The following is a 17,496-nucleotide window of genomic DNA, read 5'->3' as shown; positions in this document are numbered from 1 at the left end:
ACTAACCCAGGTTATGAGCCCATTGGATCCACGCCTGTTCCGGCCTACGCATCCGTCGGAATACGAAACCTACGCTGGCCTGGCTTTAACTTTTTGCCTTTTGCGAAGGCGTCTTGCCTCTCGCTCGCGCCAACGGCCGAAAGCCCACAAAACGCTTCTGCCGGCGCCGCTGCTGCCGCTTTCAGCCGGCAGCGCACAGATAGTCGGTCGAAAGCAGCTCCAGACGCGATCAGTACGTTTTGAGTTGTGTTTCGCGACGGTTGGTGATCTTACAAGTGCTCCGAACACGAACAGTGCCCGCGGTCTCTCGGTTTTGGATTTTTAATTTTTGGCTCTGCATCTGTATCTGTATCTGTATCTCGATCGGTCTCAAACTGCCTGCATCCGTGAACCTCTCTCTGTTCCCACCTTTTGGGCGTAAGCGAGTGTGTGTGTTTGTGAGCAAGAGTGCTAAGCTTTTTGCTCACACGTCTAACATCGGGGTTGCCAAAGTGTGCGTGTGCTGGGGCCTTAACTTGAACTATGGTTCGCCTGTTCGTGTGCGTCTAATAAATATATATATTTAAAAATAAGTATTTCGACATTCCCCGTCGTGGAAATTATGTGACACACCAGTCCATAGATCCCAACAACCACGTCCCATTTATACGCAACGACACATTATTAAAAAGCCATCCGAGTGCCAAAAGCAACGAAGCGAGCAATAATTGTGATTAATAACAACGAAACAAACGAATACCGACCGCAAATTAGCCACATAAGGCCAGTCAAATAGCTATAGTCCAGCCAGGTGCATTATTCACGGCTTCCAAACAGTGATTACCTCATCTTTGCCAGCGCTCCGCCAGCAAAATGGTATCAAAAAGCAATAAAAAGAAACAAGTGTCTCAGCAGCAACCGTCGACGTCGCAGTCGCAGTTGTCTCAATCTCAGCCGCCAGCAACATCGACCACAACATCAACGTCGTCGGCGGAGGCCACGAAGCTCACCAAAAATCTGGGTCCCGATGCGTTTGCCACTCTGAGCACCAGCAAGAGCTCCAGTTCCATGCAGCATGAGTCGGTGACGTACGGTGAGCCTGTGGCCAGCACTTCGGGTGCTTCGCTACCGGCGGCAGGAGTCAGGAGCTACAGCAGCCGGAGCCAGAGCAAGAGCAAGGCCTCCCAGTCGCATTCCTCATACACAGAGCAATCTCAGTCCCAGCTGCAGTCGGAACAGTACAGCAGCAAGATCTCCCAGGATTATGCCAATCAGAAGATCATCTCGTCGATTGATCTGCTCGAAAGTGAGAAGAAAGAGCCAGTATTCTCGGTGCCCATCGAAGTGGTGGAGATCGTAACACCCACGCTATCCGTCTCCGCCAGCGGGGGCAGTGTCTCGAAAATGTTCACGTCCTCGTCGCAGCAGCAGGCTAGCAGCTCCAGCTCGTACTTCCAAGCCACAACCAGTTCCAGCCGGAGCGCTAACGAAACGCTGATTGCGAGCGAGAGCGCCGATACGGCTACCGGTATGACATCATCCGGGCCGAGGAAACAGGTTGGCTTCGATACAGACACCAAGAGAGTGACAAACACCAGCAGCAGTAGCAGCAACATCAGCAGCAGCATGAGCACAAACACAAACACTAACATCAACATGAACACAAACACAAACGTCAACATCAGCAGCAGCAGCAATGTGAGCGAATCTCAGAGCGTGCCAAAGCTGCCAGCGAGCGGAACAGCTGATGCTCCCACATCGGTGACGTTGCAAGGCTACCCCGAACCGGTTGCCGCGTCGTCTGGCGCGACCACAACAAAGGCGACGTCATCGACGCGACGCAACGATAAACTGGAAGTGGCCAGCACAGACACAGCTGTTGATAGAGCTACGTCATCGTCTAGGTCCAGCAAAGAGGTCAGTAAGAGTTCCACACTCAAAAGCTCGAGCAGCAGCAAACAATCGAAGACTTCGTCCAAGAAGGAGGTGTACGATGTGAAGACCAAGACCTGGACGGAGTACAGCGATGGCAGCTCCCAAGGACCCAGCAAGTCCCGGCCGACCTTCGAGCGGTATGTCAGCAAGGATACCGACGGCAGCTCCAAAGTAACGTACAAGAAGAAGATATACGACAAACGCAACAATCGGTGGCGCGTGGTGGACGAACGGACGGTGGACAGTACCGCCGACACCGGCTATCCCGAAATAGTCGATGATGTCATTAATACAACAAGAACCACATACACCACCAAGGTGTACGACACGAAGCTCGGCAAGTGGACTGTGGTGGACGAGAAGTCGTTCACTGATACGAAAGCTTTCGTGCCCAATGACATTGCTCGTGAAATCGAGAAAGATAATACCGATGTTGCAAACATAACGACTACAACGGAGGTAACAAAGGTAAGTCATTGCTTGTGCGTGCCTGCGTGCGGGCGTTCATTAGACTCACCCAAAACCAGAAACCGCAGACGAAAGTTTCGTGGGTGTGTGTTGAATTTTGATTCTAAGGAATTTTCCTTCAGATTTTCGATGCAAGCATCAACGATTGGCGTGTTTTGGACGAGAAGGTGCACACAGATGTCATTGAGAAGATCGTAGAGGCTCCCAAAAAGACCATTTACGTGGACGAATTTGTGGAGATTGAGAAGAACACCTCGATATCGGAGAACAATGAGAACATAACCCTGAACCTAAAAGAGACATCGAAACACAAAAATATTACCGAAAATATTTATGATGAAATCGATTATGTGCGCACTGATAAGCAGCGCCTAGACGACTCAAGAACCGTAAGTAGATTAGTTAAGAAAACAAACTAAAGATTTCTGAAATATTTGTTTTGCGGATTTGTTAAGATTTTAAACAATTCTTAATACTAATATTTTTTAATTCTTTACATTACTAGCGAGGAGTTGCAAGAAACAAGTCAACAACACATAGTGAAAGATGCATATGTGAAATCTGCACATGCGGGTATGTTTTTTTGGGTCCCAAATACTTATCTTTTTGTTTGCTAAAAGCCATACTTTCATTTTAGTCGACATCATTGCTCAAGCAGTACAACGAAATCCTCCGAAAAAACCATTGTTCAAACCGATGGTATGTGGAATTTTTTAAATAATTAAATAATTTTTTGTAAACCATTTCAAATTTTTATAGATAACGTCGACGAAGCATATACTAGGATACGTACTAATACATGGTCGAAAGAAGATCGTAAAAACATTCCCAAGCCAAACGAAGACATTCTAGTGGACTACATAGTCATAAAAAAACCAGAAGACAATTTAAGACCAGAAGGAGACTTTATAATTCCACCGAAAGAACCATATAAGCCGGGAGAAAAACGAGAAAAAATTGTACAAACCGATAACCTTCGCACAGAGGGAGAAATGACTTTCGTAGAGAGAGAAGAATATCAATACACTGTACGTCCTGGATATGTAAAGCCCACAGATAACCTTAAGCCCGAAGGCGAGTTTTATAGTCCAGAAAAACCTAAATACCAACCGGGAGATCGACCTACTCAGGTTCGACACCAAGACAACCTTAAACCAGAAGGCGAATTTTACACTCCCGAGAAACCGGGATACACCCCAGCCGATCGCCCACAGCAAAAGAAACCAGTGGATAACCTTAAGCCGGAGGGAGAATTTACTTCTCCGGAAAAACCAACATACAGACCTGCCGAAAAAACTGAAAAAATAATACGAAGTGATAACTTGCGGACTGAAGGCGAAATGACATTTGTGGAAAGAGAGGAATATCAATTTGTGAGACGGCCGGGACAAGTCAAGCCAACAGATAACTTACGACCAGAGGGTGAATTTTACAGGTCTGAAAAACCAAAATATGCTCCAGGCGATCGTCCATCTCAAGTTCGTCCTGTTGACAATCTAAAGCCCGAAGGCGATTTCTATGCTCCTGAACAACCCGGTTTTAGACCAGCAGAGAGGCCAGTTCAAACGAAACCCAAGGACAATCTTAAACCAGAAGGGGAATTCGTTAAGCCTGAGAAACAAGTTTACAAACCTGCCGATAGAACTGAAAGAATTATTCGAACAGATAATCTTCGCACGGAAGGCGAAATGTCTTTTGTTGAGAGGGAGGAATATCAGTATGTGGTGCGTCCTGACCAAGTAAAACCATCAGACAATTTAAAACCAGAAGGAGAATTCTACAGCCCTGAAAAACCGAAGTATAGGCCAGGCGAAAGGCCTTCTCAGGTAAGGCCGGAGGACAATCTTAGACCAGAGGGTGAGTTCTACACACCGGAGAAGCCAGGGTTCAGGCCCGCTGAGAGACCTGTGCAGAAGAAGCCGGAGGACAACCTGAAACCCGAGGGAGATTTCTACAGCCCTGAGAAAACCAAGTACAGGCCAGGCGAAAGGCCTTCTCAGGTAAGGCCGGAGGACAATCTTAGACCAGAGGGAGAGTTCTACACACCGGAGAAGCCAGGATTTAGGCCCGCTGAGAGACCAGTGCAGAAGAAGCCGGAGGATAATCTGAAACCCGAGGGAGAATTCTACAGCCCCGAGAAACCGAAATACAAGCCAGGTGAAAGACCATCTCAAGTAAGGCCAGAGGACAATCTCAGACCAGAGGGTGAATTCTACACACCGGAGAAGCCAGGATTTAGGCCCGCTGAGAGACCCGTGCAAAAGAAGCCGGAGGACAATCTGAAACCCGAGGGAGATTTCTACAGCCCTGAGAAAACCAAGTACAGGCCAGGCGAAAGGCCTTCACAGGTAAGGCCCGAGGACAATCTCAGACCGGAAGGTGAGTTCTATACACCGGATAAGCCAGGATTTAGGCCCGCTGAGAGACCCGTGCAAAAGAAGCCAGAGGACAATCTAAAACCCGAGGGAGAATTCTATAGCCCCGAGAAACCGAAGTACAAGCCAGGTGAAAGACCTTCTCAAGTAAGGCCAGAGGACAATCTCAGACCAGAGGGTGAATTCTACACACCGGAGAAGCCAGGATTTAGGCCCGCTGAAAGACCCGTACAAAAGAAGCCAGAGGACAATCTGAAACCCGAGGGAGAATTCTACAGCCCTGAGAAATCGAAGTACAAGCCAGGTGAGAGACCTTCTCAAGTCAGGCCAGAGGACAATCTCAGACCAGAGGGTGAGTTCTACACACCTGAGAAGCCAGGATTCAGACCCGCTGAGAGACCCGTCCAGAAGAAGCCTCAGGACAACCTTAAGCCCGAAGGCGAGTTTGTTAAGCCCGAGAAGCAAGTTTACAAACCTGCCGAGAAAACTGAACGAATTATTCGAAAGGATAATCTTCGCTCGGAAGGCGAAATGACGTTTGTTGAAAGGGAAGAATATCAATATGTGGTGCGACCTGACCAAGTAAAGCCATCAGACAATCTAAAACCGGAAGGTGAATTTTACAGCCCTGAGAAACCGAAGTACAAGCCAGGTGAAAGACCTTCTCAAGTCAGACCAGAGGACAATCTCAGACCGGAGGGTGAGTTCTACACACCTGAAAAGCCAGGATTTAGGCCTGCTGAGAGACCCGTGCAGAAAAAGCCCCAGGACAACCTTAGGCCCGAAGGCGAATTTGTACAGCCTGAGAAACAAGTTTACAAGCCAGCCGAGAAAACTGAACGAATAATTCGAAAGGATAATCTTCGCTCGGAGGGCGAAATGACGTTTGTTGAAAGGGAAGAATATCAATATGTGGTGCGACCTGACCAAGTAAGACCATCAGACAATCTAAAACCGGAAGGAGAATTCTACAGCCCCGAGAAACCGAAGTACAAACCAGGTGAAAGACCTTCTCAAGTAAGGCCCGAGGACAATCTCAGACCGGAAGGTGAGTTCTACACACCGGAGAAGCCAGGTTTTAGGCCCGCTGAGAGACCCGTCCAGAAGAAGCCCCAGGACAACCTTAAGCCCGAAGGCGAGTTTGTAAAGCCTGAGAAACAAGTTTACAAACCTGCCGAGAAAACTGAACGAATTATTCGAAAGGATAACCTTCGCTCGGAGGGCGAAATGACGTTTGTTGAAAGGGAAGAATATCAATATGTGGTGCGACCTGACCAAGTAAGACCATCAGACAATCTAAAACCGGAAGGAGAATTCTACAGCCCCGAGAAACCGAAGTACAAGCCAGGTGAAAGACCTTCTCAAGTAAGGCCAGAGGACAATCTCAGACCAGAGGGTGAATTCTACACACCGGAGAAGCCAGGTTTTAGGCCCGCCGAGAGACCCGTCCAGAAGAAGCCCCAGGACAACCTTAAGCCCGAAGGCGAGTTTGTTAAGCCCGAGAAGCAAGTTTACAAACCTGCCGAGAAAACTGAACGAATTATTCGAAAGGATAATCTTCGCTCCGAGGGCGAAATGACGTTTGTTGAAAGGGAAGAATATCAATATGTGGTGCGACCTGACCAAGTAAAACCATCAGACAATCTAAAACCGGAAGGAGAATTCTACAGCCCCGAGAAACCGAAGTACAAGCCAGGTGAAAGACCATCTCAAGTAAGGCCAGAGGACAACCTCAGACCAGAGGGTGAGTTCTACACACCGGAGAAGCCAGGATTCAGGCCAGCTGAGAGACCTGTGCAGAAGAAGCCGGAGGATAATCTGAAACCGGAGGGAGAATTCTACAGCCCCGAAAAACCGAAATACAAGCCGGGTGAAAGACCATCTCAAGTAAGGCCAGAGGACAATCTCAGACCAGAGGGTGAATTTTACACACCGGAGAAGCCAGGATTTAGGCCCGCTGAGAGACCCTTGCAAAAGAAACCAGAGGACAATCTGAAACCCGAGGGAGAATTCTACAGCCCTGAGAAACCGAAGTACAAGCCAGGTGAGAGACCTTCTCAAGTCAGGCCAGAGGACAATCTCAGACCAGAGGGTGAGTTCTACACACCTGAGAAGCCAGGATTCAGGCCAGCTGAGAGACCTGTGCAGAAGAAGCCGGAGGATAACCTGAAACCCGAGGGAGAATTCTACAGCCCGGAGAAACCGAAGTACAAGCCAGGTGAAAGACCTTCTCAAGTAAGGCCAGAGGACAATCTAAGACCGGAAGGTGAATTCTACGCACCGGAGAAGCCAGGATTTAGGCCTGCTGAGAGACCCGTCCAGAAGAAGCCCCAGGACAACCTTAAGCCTGAAGGGGAATTTGTAAAGCCTGAGAAACAAGTTTACAAACCTGCCGAGAAAACTGAAAGAATTATTCGAAAGGATAACCTGCGCTCGGAAGGCGAAATGACGTTTGTTCAAAGGGAAGAATATCAATATGTGGTGCGACCTGACCAAGTAAAACCAACAGACAATCTAAAACCGGAAGGAGAATTCTACAGCCCCGAGAAACCGAAGTACAAACCAGGTGAAAGACCTTCTCAAGTAAGGCCAGAGGACAATCTCAGACCAGAGGGTGAGTTCTACACACCGGAGAAGCCAGGTTTTAGGCCCGCTGAGAGACCCGTCCAGAAGAAGCCCCAGGACAACCTTAAGCCCGAAGGCGATTTTGTTAAGCCCGAGAAGCAAGTTTACAAACCTGCCGAGAAAACTGAACGAATTATTCGAAAGGATAATCTTCGCTCCGAGGGCGAAATGACGTTTGTTGAAAGGGAAGAATATCAATATGTGGTGCGACCTGACCAAGTAAAGCCATCAGACAATCTTAAACCGGAAGGAGAATTCTACAGCCCCGAGAAACCGATGTACAAACCAGGTGAAAGACCTTCTCAAGTAAGGCCAGAGGACAATCTCAGACCGGAAGGTGAGTTTTACACACCGGAGAAGCCTGGATTTAGGCCCGCTGAGAGACCCGTACAAAAGAAGCCAGAGGACAATCTGAAACCCGAGGGAGAATTCTACAGCCCGGAGAAACCGAAGTACAAGCCTGGTGAAAGACCTTCTCAAGTAAGGCCAGAGGACAATCTCAGACCAGAGGGTGAATTCTACACACCGGAGAAGCCAGGTTTTAGGCCCGCCGAGAGACCCGTCCAGAAGAAGCCCCAGGACAACCTTAAGCCCGAAGGCGAGTTTGTTAAGCCCGAGAAACAAGTTTACAAACCTGCCGAGAAAACTGAACGAATTATTCGAAAGGATAATCTTCGCTCCGAGGGCGAAATGACGTTTGTTGAAAGGGAAGAATATCAATATGTGGTGCGACCTGACCAAGTAAAACCGTCGGACAATCTAAAACCGGAAGGAGAATTCTACAGCCCCGAGAAACCGAAGTACAAACCAGGTGAAAGACCTTCTCAAGTCAGGCCAGAGGACAATCTCAGACCAGAGGGTGAGTTCTACACACCGGAGAAGCCAGGATTTAGGCCTGCTGAGAGACCCGTGCAAAAGAGGCCAGAGGACAATCTGAAACCCGAGGGAGAATTCTACAGCCCTGAGAAACCGAAGTACAAGCCAGGTGAGAGACCTTCTCAAGTAAGGCCAGAGGACAATCTCAGACCAGAGGGTGAATTCTACACACCGGAGAAGCCAGGGTTCAGGCCCGCTGAGAGACCTGTGCAGAAGAAGCCGGAGGACAACCTGAAACCCGAGGGAGATTTCTACAGCCCTGAGAAAACCAAGTACAGGCCAGGCGAAAGGCCTTCACAGGTAAGGCCCGAGGACAATCTCAGACCTGAAGGTGAATTCTACACACCGGAGAAGCCTGGATTTAGGCCCGCTGAGAGACCCGTGCAAAAGAGGCCAGAGGACAATCTGAAACCCGAGGGAGAATTCTACAGCCCTGAGAAACCGAAGTACAAGCCAGGTGAGAGACCTTCTCAAGTAAGGCCAGAGGACAATCTCAGACCAGAGGGTGAATTCTACACACCGGAGAAGCCAGGATTTAGGCCCGCTGAAAGACCTGTGCAAAAGAAGCCGGAGGACAATCTGAAACCCGAGGGAGAATTCTACAGCCCTGAGAAACCGAAGTACAAGCCAGGTGAAAGACCTTCTCAAGTCAGGCCAGAGGACAATCTCAGACCAGAGGGTGAGTTCTACACACCGGAGAAGCCAGGATTTAGGCCTGCTGAGAGACCCGTCCAGAAGAAGCCCCAGGACAACCTTAAGCCTGAAGGCGAATTTGTAAAGCCTGAGAAACAAGTTTACAAACCTGCCGAGAAAACTGAACGAATTATTCGAAAGGATAACCTTCGCTCGGAGGGCGAAATGACGTTTGTTGAAAGGGAAGAATATCAATATGTGGTGCGACCTGACCAAGTAAAACCGTCGGACAATCTAAAACCGGAAGGAGAATTCTACAGCCCCGAGAAACCGAAGTACAAACCAGGTGAAAGACCTTCTCAAGTAAGGCCCGAGGACAATCTCAGACCTGAAGGTGAATTCTACACACCGGAGAAGCCTGGATTTAGGCCCGCTGAGAGACCCGTGCAAAAGAGGCCAGAGGACAATCTGAAACCCGAGGGAGAATTCTACAGCCCCGAGAAACCGAAATACAAGCCAGGTGAAAGACCGTCTCAAGTAAGGCCAGAGGACAATCTCAGACCAGAGGGTGAATTCTACACACCGGAGAAGCCAGGATTTAGGCCCGCTGAAAGACCCGTGCAAAAGAAGCCGGAGGACAATCTGAAACCCGAGGGAGAGTTCTACAGCCCTGAGAAACCGAAGTACAAGCCAGGTGAGAGACCTTCTCAAGTAAGGCCAGAGGACAATCTCAGACCAGAGGGTGAGTTCTACACACCGGAGAAGCCAGGATTTAGGCCTGCTGAGAGACCCGTCCAGAAGAAGCCCCAGGACAACCTTAAGCCTGAAGGCGAATTTGTAAAGCCTGAGAAACAAGTTTACAAACCTGCCGAGAAAACTGAACGAATTATTCGAAAGGATAACCTTCGCTCGGAGGGCGAAATGACATTTGTTGAAAAGGAAGAATATCAATATGTGGTGCGACCTGACCAAGTAAAACCATCAGACAATCTAAAACCGGAAGGAGAATTCTACAGCCCCGAGAAACCGATGTACAAACCAGGTGAAAGACCTTCTCAAGTCAGGCCCGAGGACAATCTCAGACCGGAAGGTGAATTCTACACACCGGAGAAGCCTGGATTTAGGCCCGCTGAGAGACCCGTGCAAAAGAGGCCAGAGGACAATCTGAAACCCGAGGGAGAATTCTACAGCCCGGAGAAACTGAAGTACAAGCCAGGTGAAAGACCTTCTCAAGTAAGGCCAGAGGACAATCTTAGACCGGAAGGTGAATTCTACGCACCGGAGAAGCCAGGATTTAGGCCTGCTGAGAGACCCGTGCAGAAGAAGCCCCAGGACAACCTTAAGCCCGAAGGCGAATTTGTAAAGCCTGAGAAACAAGTTTACAAACCTGCCGAGAAAACTGAACGAATTATTCGAAAGGATAATCTTCGCTCGGAGGGCGAAATGACGTTTGTTGAAAGGGAAGAATATCAATATGTGGTGCGACCTGACCAAGTAAAACCGACAGACAATCTAAAACCAGAAGGGGAATTCTACAGTCCCGAGAAACCGAAGTACAAGCCAGGTGAAAGACCATCTCAAGTCAGGCCAGAGGACAATCTCAGACCAGAGGGTGAGTTCTACACACCTGAGAAGCCAGGATTCAGGCCAGCTGAGAGACCTGTGCAGAAGAAGCCGGAGGATAACCTGAAACCCGAGGGAGAATTCTACAGCCCGGAGAAACCGAAGTACAAGCCAGGTGAAAGACCTTCTCAAGTCAGGCCAGAGGACAATCTCAGACCAGAGGGTGAGTTCTACACACCTGAGAAGCTAGGATTCAGGCCAGCTGAGAGACCTGTGCAGAAGAAGCCGGAGGATAACCTGAAACCCGAGGGAGAATTCTACAGTCCCGAGAAACCGAAGTACAAGCCAGGTGAAAGACCATCTCAAGTAAGGCCAGAGGACAATCTCAGACCGGAAGGTGAGTTTTACACTCCGGAGAAGCCTGGATTTAGGCCCGCTGAGAGACCCGTACAAAAGAAGCCAGAGGACAATCTGAAACCCGAGGGAGAATTCTACAGCCCGGAGAAACCGAAGTACAAGCCAGGTGAAAGACCTTCTCAAGTAAGGCCGGAGGACAATCTTAGACCAGAAGGTGAGTTCTACACACCGGAGAAGCCAGGATTTAGACCCGCTGAGAGACCCGTCCAGAAGAAGCCCCAGGACAACCTTAAGCCCGAAGGCGAGTTTGTTAAGCCCGAAAAGCAAGCTTACAAACCTGCCGAGAAAACTGAAAGAATTATTCAAAAGGATAATCTTCGCTCGGAAGGCGAAATGACGTTTGTTCAAAGGGAAGAATATAAGTATGTGGTGCGACCTGACCAAGTAAAACCATCAGACAATCTGAAACCAGAAGGAGAATTCTATAGCCCCGAGAAACCGAAGTACAAGCCAGGTGAAAGACCTTCTCAAGTTAGGCCGGAGGACAATCTTAGACCAGAGGGTGAGTTCTACACACCGGAGAAGCCAGGATTCCGGCCTGCTGAGAGACCAGTGCAGAAGAAGCCGGAGGATAATCTGAAACCCGAGGGAGAGTTCTACAGTCCTGAGAAAACCAAGTACAAGCCGGGTGAAAGACCTTCTCAAGTAAGGCCAGAGGACAATCTCAAACCGGAGGGTGAGTTCTACACACCGGAGAAGCCAGGATTCAGACCCGCTGAGAGACCTGTGCAGAAGAAGCCCCAGGACAACCTTAAGCCAGAAGGCGAGTTTGTTAAGCCCGAAAAGCAAGCTTATAAACCTGCCGAGAAAACTGAAAGAATTATTCAAAAGGATAATCTTCGCTCGGAAGGCGAAATGACGTTTGTTCAAAGGGAAGAATATAAATATGTGGTGCGACCTGACCAAGTAAAACCATCCGACAATTTGAAACCAGAAGGAGAATTTTACAGTCCTGAGAAACCGAAGTACAAGCCTGGTGAAAGACCTTCCCAAGTTAGGCCGGAGGACAATCTTAGACCAGAGGGCGAGTTCTACACCCCGGAGAAACCAGGATTCAGGCCAGCTGAGAGACCAGTTCAAAAAAAACCAGATGATAACTTAAGGCCGGAAGGAGACTTTTACAGTCCTGATAAGCAACCTTACTTGCCCGGGGTACGTCCTTCCCAAGTTCGACCTGACGATAATTTGAGACCAGAAGGAAATTTCTATGCCCCAGAAAAGGTGCAATATAAGCCTGCCGATAAGGTGACAAGAGTTATTCATAAAGACAATCTTCGCAGTGAAGGAGAAATGACTTTTACTGAAAAAACTGAGTACCAGCATGTTGTAAGACCCACTCCAGTAAAACCAGAAGATAACTTGAAAACCACTGGTAAGCTTTACGTACCTGAAAAGCCAACTATTGCAAATGGTGAACGCCCCGAGCCGGTTCGGCCTAAAGATAATCTGAAACCTGAAGGCGTAATGTACACTCCCGACAAACCGCAATATGAACCTGCTTCCCGCCCTGAACAGAAGAAATATGCCGATAACTTAAAACCAGAGGGTAAAATGCACATCCCAGAGAAAGAAGGGTACCGGCCGGCAGACAGGGTAAAGACGGTTATTAGAAAAGACAATTTAAGAACCGAGGGTGAAATGACTTTCACCCAAAAGGAGGAATACCACCATGTAAAACGTCCAGAGCAAGTAAAACCCAATGATAACTTAAAAGTCGAAGGCGAATTCTATACACCCAACAAGACTGCCTTTAGGCCCGCTGAACGACCCATCCAAAAGAAACCTAAGGACAACCTTAAACCGGAGGGTGAATTCTATAAGAGGACCGACCGAAGCGAGACCGATAGCACGACAGTAACAGAAACCATTAGAAGAGAAACGCCTAAGCGTCCCGTTGACAATTTGAAGCTAGAAGGTTCTATGACAGTAACCAGACGAGATGATTATAAAAATACGGCTAACAAAACCATTGATAGAACTCAGCGTACTCAAAAAATCAACCACAACAGTTCATCTATTACATTAGGAAGTGATACTACAATCCGCAAAACAACAAATCAGATGAACTATGTGTCCGGCAAGGATGCCATCAAACAAGTCGATTCCAACAGTCAGAACCCAGTGGACGGTCTTATTGTTGTATCCACAACGAAGGTAACTACTGTGGTAGGAGGACGTCACAAGAAAGAACCAGAAACCGAGTATGTCAAGAGACCAGCTAAGATAAACGTTATAGAAAATGTTGCCAAGAATACAACGACAACAAACATCGAGAACACTCAAAACATTCACAAAGAAACCACGTCGATGCAAAGAAACCACAACTTAGTCCAAAACGCTGCTTTGACTTCCGAAAACATCGCTTTTGAATCAAATCGTAGACATTTATCCAATAATATCACTGGCGACGTAAGCTCACGGGTAGTGTCCGGTGAAACTATCTCTAACACTGTATCTGGCGATTCTTCATCAAATCGAGTAGTTTCTGGCAGAAATGTTACCAGCAGCGTAACGGAGGATTCGACTTCCCGAGTTGTGTCGGGAAGAAACGTATCTAGCAACATAATTGGTGAGTCAACCACTCGTATGGTTTCTGGAAGAAATGTTTCCAATAACATAACTGGTGATACCACAAGTCGAGTGTTGTCTGGTAGTACAACGGGGCACAACATCAGTGACGATTCCACATCGAGAGTGGTGTCAGGAGGCAGAAATTCCAGCAACAACATTGTAACAGGAAACACATCCTCGCATGTGACCACTTCGAAGCACTTCCATCACCGAAAGAGCGAGTTCTCATCAGAAGCCGATGTTTCGAATACGGTCTTCCATCGCAAGAACGTAACCAGCGATTCGAATGCAGTCAATGGTAGTCTGACTTCTAACGGAAAGATGCAGCGAAAGAGCATACTAAATCTACACGAACAGCCCTCCAGCACCACCACCCATGGCGGGGAGCGTCAAAGTTACAGCAGCATCCATCGCCAGAATCGAGACTCTGACGCAAACTCCGCTTTGACGACCGAACGTCGTACATGCAACGTGCATAAAGAGAACAGGGAGCACAATGTCAAGAACTCATCTTCATCCTCTATGTCCCGAATTATTTCTGGCGGGGCCACCGGAACTGAACTGAACAGATCGAATGTGGAACGGTCAACGGTGACACGCACCCAAGTTTCGGGGGGTGGCATCGATTTTCCCTCTCAATCTCACTCACACTCTGGAAGCCATGCGACTCGTCATCGAGGAAGTCAGCATGTGTCCAGCTTGGGCGGTGGCATCGATTTCCCCTCCTACAGTGCTCATGCTCACGGGCACACCGAGCGTGTGGTAACCCGCCGTGGAAATCAGTCCTCAATTAGTCTGGGCAACGACAAGTTTACCGGCTCCAGTTTGTACAAGAGCGAATACATAACTGCCCCAAAAACGACGTGTGCTGTGCATAAGATAAAACAAGGTGCATTCCAACATACCAGGAGTACTCAAGAACACAAGTTCTTCAAGACCTCAAACTAACAATGCCACCCTACGAGTATATAAATATCTTTTGCTTTACTAATAAACATATCCCATAATAATATTATTATAAGCTTCCATGACAATATATGTTTTATACAATATACAAACCAATCCGAAATGAAGATTAACAATAAATAAAATTTTTTGACACGAAGAAGAATTTCAGTTTTTTCAGGGCCAAGATGGGGTTTTTGCTTTAAGGATCAACTGGAGATGATGTCTTTATTGAAAGTTTAAAAGATGCTAGTGTCGTTTTAAGGGCTAGTATGTAAAGGTAACTGTATATTTAAACGTTAAAAAAATCCGCTTGGCTATATATAAACAATGAGTTCTATCTATAACATACTCGTACATTTTGTTTTGTATTTGTATAATGGTGTACATTTGCAGTTTATTGTTTTTCTCTGTTCAATTTGTCTATATCTTATAATGCATATCAACACAATAAACATTTCTCTTCTTATATTCATACATACTTATGCATATTTATATATTCATCGATTCTCTTATTTTATTTATTGTATATATCATAAATCATTAATATTTCAGTTTGGAAGACATTTTTTCGCTTGTTTGGAAGACTTGCGTTTCGTTTCTTACTGACTAACATTATTGTTTCTTGTTTCGTTTCGAGTGAATGGTAAGTTTATACGAATTACATTTACATTTTGGGCACAGCCGAATAATGACAAAGCATCTGGAAGACTTGCCATGCCCAAAAGTGCAAGAATTCATTAAATACGAATCTTTAGGTTTGATAGTTTACATTCAGTTTAAAATGGAAGACCGATTTCAAATGCGTTTATCAGGGCATTGCCCGAATCGTAGATTCCAATAACGCCAAAGAGCACGCCGAGCCCAATGATGAGGTAGTCTTTGGCTATTTCCTTCTGATCTAGCAGGTGACCCTTGATTTTGATGTGGAAATAACAAGGCCAGATAAAGCTAAGCATTGTGCCAGTGAAGCTGCCAATGAAACCCATCAGAATGGAGAAATGGGGAATAAAGATTGCCATCAGGATGGTGGACACAATAACGCCGACGCGGAAACCCAATCCCCAGACCTTCAGTTCCCCGTCCAGATTCCAGATGGTCGGGAATTTGGTCTTTGGCGGACCCCGAAAGAAGTTGCGCTCGAGCAACTCACAGGCAGCATAGTATGGCAAAGGGTAGCTAAGGAGGGCCTTGATGACCAGAAAGAAGTTCACCATGCCCTTGAAGCCCTGTGAGTGCAGGTTGTTGGTGATCACCTGCTGCGTGTCATTTTGGAAGGTCAGAAAGCAGATGTACCCGAATCCAGCCTTAAACACTGCAGCCGCGATGTGAGACCAGTCCAGCATCCAATTAAACTTGGAGCGGTCGATCATGTTGCCCTCGAGGGTGGGCAGAAAGATCTGCGAGGTGTACGAGAAGACAATCACACCCAGTGAGATGGGAAAGTTCTCCATGTCGATGCTAAAGCGGACCTTGGACCAGCCCCAGTCGCCGATCTGCAGCAGGCAATAGCCGAGGATCACGGCGTTTATCACGATGTGCGACATTGTGCACCAGAACGAAAGGGTCGAGACCATTTTCAGCGACTTCAGGAAGCCCATGGGCAGCAGAAAGATGCCCACAAAGAGCATCCAGGATCGCGAGTCAAACGAGCCCTGTGGATACGTTCCGGCTAATAGATCGCCGCACACCACCACGTAAAGGATGCAGGTCATCAGAAGCTCGATGAGCTGAGCGATACTAACAGCCCGGGCGCCCAATTCGGGACCGAAACATACCTTGGCAATGGCCACGTAACTGTCGCGCACTCTCACCATCTGTCCCGTTGCCGGATCTGGCTCATATAGACACTGCACCAGGACCTTGCCCGTATAGCAGCAGATGTGTGCTATCCCAACCATGGCCACGATGGCCCAATAACCGCCATGGAGCACGGCGAAGGGCAGCGATACGATAAACATGCCTTGGATGGCATTTGTGACGTTCCAGCCCGCCTGGAACTCATCGATTTTGCAGCCGCCGCCACCTTCTCCCTCGCAGACAAAAGAGCTTCCCTCCGAGGCGATGCTGCCTTGCCTGAGGACAAAGGGTTTACAGAGGATTAGGAACTACTTATAGAATTGGTTACTGTTCTCCAAATTAACCTACCTAAAACCGTCCGTTTGCTGATACCTGCCATCGTACTCGTTGAAGGAGGTGCTCTGGTACTCGTTCCTGTACTCTCCATCACCTCCACCCCCTCCTTCGTTTTCGTTCGTCCAGCTACCGGCATTCCGGAAGGGATTTGAGCTCATCTCGGTAGTCTGATCGCCGCCATCCATGCCCGCCTCCATGGCCTTGTGGTGGCCCTGCTGGCTGTGGTGCTGCTGTGGGGTGCTGCCCGGCGGTTGCTCGTAGTCCTTGCGCTCTGGAATTTGCTGTCGGGCCGTTTGCACGGCCACATTGAGTATGTTTCTCAGGGGCGGCAATGGCGTGGCTTTCAATTTGGCTATGAATGACATGTTGGATGCTGGCTATAAACGGCAATGGCCCTGATGATGGTGGGATGGCTTATGGGGGTGGCGGTGGTGGTGTTGCTGCTGCTGCCTGATGGCGGCGGCTGCGGTGGTGTCAAGAAGGCGTGCGAAGTTTATCGATTTTATCAGAATTTTCCTTAACAATTTCGATGGCCTCCAGCTTCCGCAATGGTTCCCAAAATTTCTCTACCTTGGTCACATAAAGATTAACAATCTAGAAAATAAAACTAAATTTTGTCTCAGATTTGTAGGGGGGGTTTGATATCGACTTCTTGGCGCCCTTCTGCACGAATGGAGCACGTTAATCATGCGATTCTCGGATACTTGCACATCCTGCTCACTCGAATCTCGGAGTCCAGTTTGGAAAACTAGCGAAACACGGCCGTAACCAAGGCGAAATTTAGTTGAAAAGGTATTTTTTGAATTTTATGTAACGTGAGAAATCTGCGGCCGTGCGAATGAGAAAAGAAAATCTTTGCACTCCAACCTGATGGAACTGGCAGTGCGCAGGCTCCGGTCGTGTATATATCGGGTGGCTGTGTCAGTGTCATATGGTCACGGTCCATCCGCGTTCCACCCCAAGACTCCTGTCA

At 48.0% G+C, this 17,496-nt stretch overlaps 2 protein-coding genes across 4 annotated transcripts; one reads left to right on the top strand and one right to left on the bottom strand.

Annotated features, from left to right (window-relative positions):
• Positions 1–240: 240 nt before the first annotated feature.
• Sdb (SAXO downstream of blistered) lies at positions 241–14,553 on the top strand. Of its 3 annotated transcripts, none has more exons than XM_070995151.1 (6): positions 241–2,382; positions 2,505–2,771; positions 2,888–2,955; positions 3,020–3,081; positions 3,142–8,384; positions 8,559–14,553. In XM_070995151.1, exons 1-6 carry the CDS (start codon positions 853–855, stop codon positions 14,388–14,390), a joined length of 13,002 nt encoding a protein of 4,333 aa, XP_070851252.1. In that variant the 5' UTR covers positions 241–852; the 3' UTR covers positions 14,391–14,553. The 3 variants fall into 3 exon arrangements, with proteins under 3 accessions (XP_070851252.1, XP_016928751.4, XP_070851253.1); XM_070995152.1 differs by having other exon boundaries at positions 242–2,382; positions 3,142–8,210; XM_017073262.4 differs by having other exon boundaries at positions 3,142–14,553.
• Positions 14,554–14,581: 28 nt separating this feature from the next.
• Positions 14,582–17,186, bottom strand: VGAT (vesicular GABA transporter). The gene is made up of 2 exons (XM_017073263.3): positions 16,536–17,186; positions 14,582–16,463 (listed from the first exon to the last, which is right to left on the bottom strand). The coding sequence occupies exons 1-2, from the start codon at positions 16,886–16,888 to the stop codon at positions 15,167–15,169; spliced, it is 1,650 nt and encodes a 549-aa protein (XP_016928752.3). The 5' UTR covers positions 16,889–17,186; the 3' UTR covers positions 14,582–15,166.
• Positions 17,187–17,496: the final 310 nt, after the last annotated feature.

This window comes from Drosophila suzukii, chromosome 2R, assembly GCF_043229965.1.
Source record: "Drosophila suzukii chromosome 2R, CBGP_Dsuzu_IsoJpt1.0, whole genome shotgun sequence".
Lineage (NCBI taxonomy): Eukaryota > Metazoa > Arthropoda > Insecta > Diptera > Drosophilidae > Drosophila > Drosophila suzukii.
Note: the sequence above shows the minus strand (reverse complement) of the source record. Positions and strands in the feature narration are given on the sequence as shown.

Coding starts and splice junctions, on each gene's coding strand:
- Sdb (XM_017073262.4), top strand. CDS start 853: ATGGTATCAAAAAGCAATAAAAAGAAACAAGTGTCTCAGCAGCAACCG. Junction 2,772..2,887: donor GCCTAGACGACTCAAGAACC/GTAAGTAGATTA, acceptor TTACATTACTAG/CGAGGAGTTGCAAGAAACAA. Junction 2,956..3,019: donor TGTGAAATCTGCACATGCGG/GTATGTTTTTTT, acceptor CTTTCATTTTAG/TCGACATCATTGCTCAAGCA.
- VGAT (XM_017073263.3), bottom strand. CDS start 16,888: ATGTCATTCATAGCCAAATTGAAAGCCACGCCATTGCCGCCCCTGAGA. Junction 16,464..16,535: donor CAGCAAACGGACGGTTTTAG/GTAGGTTAATTT, acceptor CTTTGTCCTCAG/GCAAGGCAGCATCGCCTCGG.